The sequence below is a fragment of the Beta vulgaris genome, chromosome 5 (genome assembly GCF_026745355.1).
Source record: "Beta vulgaris subsp. vulgaris cultivar EL10 chromosome 5, EL10.2, whole genome shotgun sequence".
Classification (NCBI taxonomy): domain Eukaryota; kingdom Viridiplantae; phylum Streptophyta; class Magnoliopsida; order Caryophyllales; family Amaranthaceae; genus Beta; species Beta vulgaris.
This window is the reverse complement of record NC_079206.1, coordinates 33,521,549-33,528,513: the sequence shown is the minus strand read 5'-3', so window position 1 is coordinate 33,528,513 and position 6,965 is coordinate 33,521,549. Positions and strand designations below refer to the sequence as shown.

Sequence of the window (6,965 nt, the reverse complement as noted above, 5' to 3'; positions counted from 1 at the left end):
CTCTTTAGTCTTTCCCTGCACCCCTTAATTATTTCTCTATCTTTCTCCTAAAACATATCTATCATCACATGGTGTGTCTAATACAATTACTCAAGAAACAGTAATAAGATCATATACTTATATTCAACAACTATCGTTTTTAAGGTTATTTTCTTGTTCTTTTTTTATTTGGAGTGACTACAAAAAAAAACAAAAGCATAATAATACAGAAGCTCCAAATAAATATATTAGCTTTGAATGTATCATGTAATATTATATCCTAATGCATTATATCGAATCTTTCCAATATTAAAATGGACAGAAAACATAAAAGGTGTATCTTTCAAATGAAAATTTTAAGGGATATATCTTTCCAATATTTACACTCGCTAGGAGTTTGTCCTGATAATATGAGTTACTAAGAGGAAAAGAAAACCAAAATTTTTCCACTTACTGGCCTTCCCTTATGTTAAGGATTTACATTCTAATTCTTTTGTAGTTAGTAAAATAAAACCCCCAAATAACCTCTAGTGGCCAGTGGGGTTTGATCTCATATCCTTCAAGGCATAATGCCAAACCTTACTTGGTGGATCTACATCCTACCTATAGTAAGTTCTGTACGAAGCAAACATTATTCTTACATACAATCTGGATTAACTAAAAATAAGTACATACTCAAATACCCAATTGTTTATATTTATTTGCTTCTTTAAGTTATCACTTCTCACTATATATTCACCTTAAAGAAAATAGAAAAACACAATAAGATAAGATAAATGTGTTCAAAGACTGGCAAAGAAACAATCTATATTCAAATTTCTTCTCCTTATTCCTCTTAAGCCTTGATGTGATTCTTAATGAAGAATTCACTAGATTAGGCTCTTTGATGTAGTTTAGTGGCTTGTGTTTATGAAAGTTTGTATTTTTATGTATTTTTACTTAATAAGTAACTGGATATGGAGAACTCAGACGTATTTCGGCTCACAGTTCAACTAGGGTTTTTGGATTCACTCCTGAAACAAGGTGGATTCTCTCCTGAAACAATAATTAACTCAAAATCACTCTAAATTATCATTATGGTCGAAAATCCTTTATATAGTACAAGATTTTCCTAAACCTACTTGAACTAGTAAAACAAATAAACTTATTTATCTTTATCTTAAGGATCAAGATAAATAATTACTCCTAATCACACGCCTATTATGACTCCTAATTAGACTTTGATAAGGAATTAGACTCCTAAATATAATAGGATTCCTTTATCAACTTAAACACTTAATTAAAATAAAACTGAAATAAGACTCCTAATTTACATAGAATCCTAACAGAACTAGAATTCTATATAATGACTATCATTTCCATATCAAACTCCCCCTCTAGAAAAAAAACTTGTCCACAAGTTTTAGTCTGGAAAGCATGGAACCAAATCACAGGAAGGAAATGTTGCACATATTCCATTTCCTAGCAGCACTTTGAATGTTTCATAGCCTACTTTATCCACAATTTCAAATGGTCCTTCATCCATAGGCTCTCCATCCTTATGATTCACATGAAGTTTTTGAGCAGAAAGTGACAACCATACTTTGTCTCCTAAGTCCATCTTAGAACCTTGGCGCAATTGTAGAAGTTGTTGTCTCCCTTCCTTTTTGTTTTGTGCAGTTTTTAGAACTTCATGATGACATGAACTTATGCACACATGAGCTTTGTCTTGGTTATCCTTTTCCTTCTCCTTGGGACGCCTAGATTTAGGTGGTAATGATTGCAAAATCATTCTTTTATCCCTCATTAAAACTGAGTATGCATTAGTTTTCCCATTATGCATCACATGTCTATCACTTTGCCATGGTCTTCCTAATAATAATGAACATGCAGTCATTGGTAAAGCATCACACCAAAGTTGATCCATGTATTCACCTACACGAAAACCGACTAAAGCTTGTTTACGTACCCAAATGCTATCATCATTCAACCAGCTGAGTTTATAGGGATTTGGATGCTTGCGCATTTGCAGATTTAATGCTTCAGCCATATACACATCACAAACGTTAGTACATGAACCACTATCTATGATAAAAGGACAAACTTTACCCTTGATGATGCAGTTTGAATGGAATAAATTGGTACGTTGCTCATCCACAGAATCATCATAGTTAGAAGATAACAAAGAGCGACGAATCAGTAAGGAAGGATGCTCTTGTTCTGGTTCACATATAGGTTGATTCGACCAAAACTCATCCTCATCCATAGAAGTAGAAGGATGGTGCTCTTCTTCGGCCAAATAAAGGACTAGTTCCTCTCGTGTGGTAACAGTTGTGTTAGGGCAGTGCTTGGCAATATGGCCGAGTCCTTGGCAACGAAAACATTGCGGTTTCTTGCTTCGAATAGTGGCACTAGAAGTTGGAGATGTTGTCGGAGTTGGCGTGGTTGTTTGAGGGGTTGGAGAGGCACTCGGCACTTCAGGCGTGGGTTGGGAAGGCGTGGCCGAAGGTGTGGGTGCAGGCATAGTAGCAGCCCATGGAGTTCGTGTGCGATTTTCCCGGAGTTGCCGTTCAATCTTAGTAGCTAAAATACACACATCATCAAAAGTTACGTATTGTTGCAATTCAAGAAGATTGGCAATGGATCTATTGAGACCAACAAGAAAGCGAGCATTTTTTTGTTCATTTGCTTCTTTAATATCGCATGCCATATGTAATCTTTCAAATTCTTTGATGTAGAGCTCGACACTCATAGTAGCTTGACGTAAAGCAGTGAGGCGCACAAATAACTCTTGGCGGTAGGTGCGAGGCACAAAGCGTTTGCGCATCTTGGTCTTTAGGGAGGACCAACAATCAATAGGAGGCTTTTCTTCTCTTGCACGCCTAGTTCGGGTAGACTCATACCAAAGGGAGGCATACTTTGTGAGTTTAAGGATAGCATAGGAGAAGCGAGACCCATCACTAAGGTTTCGGTGCTCAAAGTGGCGTTCAATCCTTTGTTCCCACTCCAAATATGCTTCGGGATCCAAGTCTCCATCAAAAGCAGGTAACTCGGCTAAGCGAAGGTCGTCGTCACGCCGAGGTTGATATGGGGGTGGGTGTGAAAAAGTATTGTCACGCTCGAGGTGGGTGACTTTTGTGGCGAGGGTCGCGTGTTGAGCCATGAGGGTTTCAAGCTTGTAGTTGATGGCCGAGAGCATGTCGAGCGGAGGATCCACCTTGTTTCAGGAGTGAATCCAAAAACCCTAGTTGAACAATCAATAGGGCGAAGCTGGCGCTAGAGGATGCGAGTGAAGGCACTTGCTAGGCGAGGCTTGGCGACGCAGCAGCAAACGAAGGTGATGCGAGGGTGTATCCCAGCAGCCACACCACTTGATGTGATTCTTAATGAAGAATTCACTAGATTAGGCTCTTTGATGTAGTTTAGTGGCTTGTGTTTATGAAAGTTTGTATTTTTATGTATTTTTACTTAATAAGTAACTGGATATGGAGAACTCAGGCGTATTTTCTTGATGTGATTCTTAATGAAGAATTCACTAGATTAGGCTCTTTGATGTAGTTTAGTGGCTTGTGTTTATGAAAGTTTGTATTTTTATGTATTTTTACTTAATAAGTAACTGGATATGGAGAACTCAGGCGTATTTCGGCTCACAGTTCAACTAGGGCCTCAAATAATAGATTGTGTAGAGTCTGTAGACACCATGGGACTAAAGGCGTAGTAAGCCCACTATATATTCAAAATATCTGAACAAATTCACTCCAGAGATGGGCAGGCGTTTTGTAATGCAAGAACAATTTTGTCCCAGTTTGAAAACTCTGAAAGCACAAGACAAATTCATCAAGGGAAAGACATTCAAGTGTCGGATTGTACAGATTATAGTTTATGCTGAGCTTCCCAAAGAAGCTGCCCATAAGGAAAGTTTATTGTTGGACTTAAGATATTCAAATATGGGTGGCTGAAGAAAATTAGAAATACATGTGGAAGTCTAAGCAAGTAATTGTATAAACATCATATGAGAATGCCAGAAGAAGATTATCTTAGAAATCAAAATATGCAGAAGCCTCCAGCTCGACAAACAAATTAGTTAATACCCCTAATACCCGCCCCTAAGAGTCTCACTATTTCTTTCAAGAAAATCCAAGGTAAAGAAAGGCAAGGGAAGAAACAGAAAAAAATATATATCAGTTTGTAATGGAACTCTTTTTATAAGGTCTACTTATATCCAGGCTCTTAATCTTGGCGCAAATGTATCTACTTCTCAAATCTGTAACGCAACATGAGATTTAGATATATAAACTTTGCTAAAGCATCTTTAGTTCATCTATCTGTCCAACATAGTTATTGTCTGAGTTTGTTAAATCATAAACACCAATGCAAGTCTGTCTCTGCTATATGTTGTCTGGTGAACCTATTACTTTATATTTTTGTTTGGTTTTGTACAATGATCCTGACTTGGATATACAATAGTCCTCCCTGGTCCTTTGAAGGTATGCTCAACATCTCCTTAATTTACTTCCAGTATTAAACTTTAAAATCTGAATGATATGGTAGAATACTTATATATCAACTTAAAAGTGTGGATGTATAATTTGTTTCCACAGGAAGAACCTGGTGGACAACGTGCTCTGATATTTGACCAAGGAAACAGAATTTTTCAGGTAAACTGAACATAATAGAAGAGAGTAGAATTAACATGTAATGTGCTGAATTTTATACGTTTTCACTCAACGTTTGATTCATATTATTACTACTACTATTTTCTTCAGCATTGTTATTTTTTATTATTATGTTGCATTAACAGCAAGCCTTCTACACTCATCTATTGACAGGTAAAGCATGGGCTCTAAGATATCAAAGATGCTTTTTTTCCTTAGGTGATGAAACTGGCATGGGCCATTAGGCCAAGGCCATAAATTACACCTAAAGAAACTTGAACTCATGGTCTCAAGGTCATGAGCACAAGCTATAACCACTAAAGACAATCTCGGTAATATGACCTGGGGTACACAAATACACAATGCATGCATATAACCACAAAAGTAGAGGAAGGGCAGTGCTAGGATCTCAAAGATAGCTTAATTATAAGGCTTAACACGATCAAGCACTTAGTAAGATAGCATTATCAGAGCTATATGATATTTTGATGTCATATGCAGATCTAATCCACCATTCCACGGATGCAGTCTTATATCTAATTTATATCTAATTTCAGTGACAGATACTACATGCAGACCACAGGTCAAACTAATTATATTGAATTGAATGCAAGATGAAAAGCATACAATTAACAGATGTTCTACACTTATCTATTGACAGGTAAATCATGGGCTATGCTTCATGTAAAATAGTTTTCTCGAATTTTGCCACTGGTAGAAGATGGGAAATGTCATCCAAATGCTACTGTGTAATATCCAAAAAGATAAAACTACCCAAGTGATACAAAATGAAGAAGCTTGTGCATTGTCTTTTGTTCATTAAAAGGCCGAATATATATTATATAGGATAAATTTGGAGGTTATCTAAAACTTAATGCTCAGCTAGCCAATATTGGTCAGGTTCATTTTGTAAGGTGGACCTCATGTTTTTGTTAGACATGGGGATATACATCTCCAGTGTTCGTTTTCTCATGTTTAAGAGAGACATTTATATGCATTAGAATTGTAGGCTTGTAGCTGTCACTCCCTGCATGTTTAACACTTTCCCCATCTTTGGATAACTAATCTGCAACTTTCTAACAATTAAGTTCTTTTTGAGGTTCAGTTTTTCAAGAGCATCATAATATGCAAATTCAACACGACTTATATCTAATTTCAGTTACAGATACTACATGCAGACCACAGGTCAAACTAATTATATTGAATTGAATGCAAGATGAAAAGCATACAATTAACAGAGATAAGTAACCTATCGACATGTAATAATAATAAAAGCCTTCTAGAAATACAATGTCTATAGAAACCAACCTATCATGTCTTTAGATACCAATACTCCAACATTGTAACACACAATGGAATGCAAAGACTACTCCCCTTTCCGGCTTTCAGACAGAACATAAAATTTTTAAAAAGGAACAACCTTTTCATTTTTCAGATTTAAGGATTTTGTATATCCTAGAGGCTTGGACTTCTATTATTTCAATGGTGCACAACTGAAGGTTGTCTGTGTAGAACAATGATTTCGATGGTTTTAGACAAATTTTCTTGGTCATATGTTTTCTACTCTTATTTGATCTACTACATAATAACATCTAGATTATATTATAATTAAGTTGTCCCTTATAAGTTTTCTTTGTACAGCATATGAATTTCCCCCTCCCCTTCCCCTTCTCCTTCTCCCTACTTGACAAAATAATACCGGCAGTCAAATCAGCAACTTCTACCACACAATTCATCCAATTACCAGCAATCTGACTCCATCATCACTCATAAAAAATCACATATTACAACAATCACAACTATCTAACAATATCAATGAAGCTTGTGAACACTGATCTACAAAAGAAACAAAGGAAAAGATGAAAATAATACCTTGCAAAGTAAGTAATTGCAAAAATCCTCTGCCCATAAAAAAAATGAAGAGAAAACCAATTAATTAAATAAACAAAAGAGAACTGGAAAATTAAGTTCAATCTATCCCAGAAAACAAATGTCAGATTACATAATACCTTTTTGAAGAGAAATAACAGGAATGTAAGGATCATACATTAACCCTATTCTTTATATATAGAGATATGGGAATATTTCTGTTACAAAATTATGCAGTAATTGAATGTATAATTGAACTTCAATGTACAATGAGAATACTAAGAGGATTTAGGAGTGGTGCGTGAATTAATTTGTGATTATTTTGCTAAGATTAACAATCTAACCTTTATGATGTTGCCCTCCGAAATCTGACCTTTGAACTCCATTGATTGCTTCGTATTCTCCAACAGCAATAATAAGAGTGGATTAGAGGCAAGGACTATTCGAAAGCCATTAATTGCGAAGTGGAAGAACACTTTAATG

The 6,965-nt window shown here is 35.9% G+C and overlaps 1 protein-coding gene across 1 annotated transcript; it reads right to left on the bottom strand.

The window, feature by feature from the left end:
* Positions 1 to 1,381: 1,381 nt before the first annotated feature.
* Positions 1,382 to 3,121, bottom strand: LOC104893810 (uncharacterized). The gene has a single exon (XM_010679943.1). The coding sequence runs from the start codon at positions 3,119 to 3,121 to the stop codon at positions 1,382 to 1,384; it is 1,740 nt and encodes a 579-aa protein (XP_010678245.1).
* Positions 3,122 to 6,965: the final 3,844 nt, after the last annotated feature.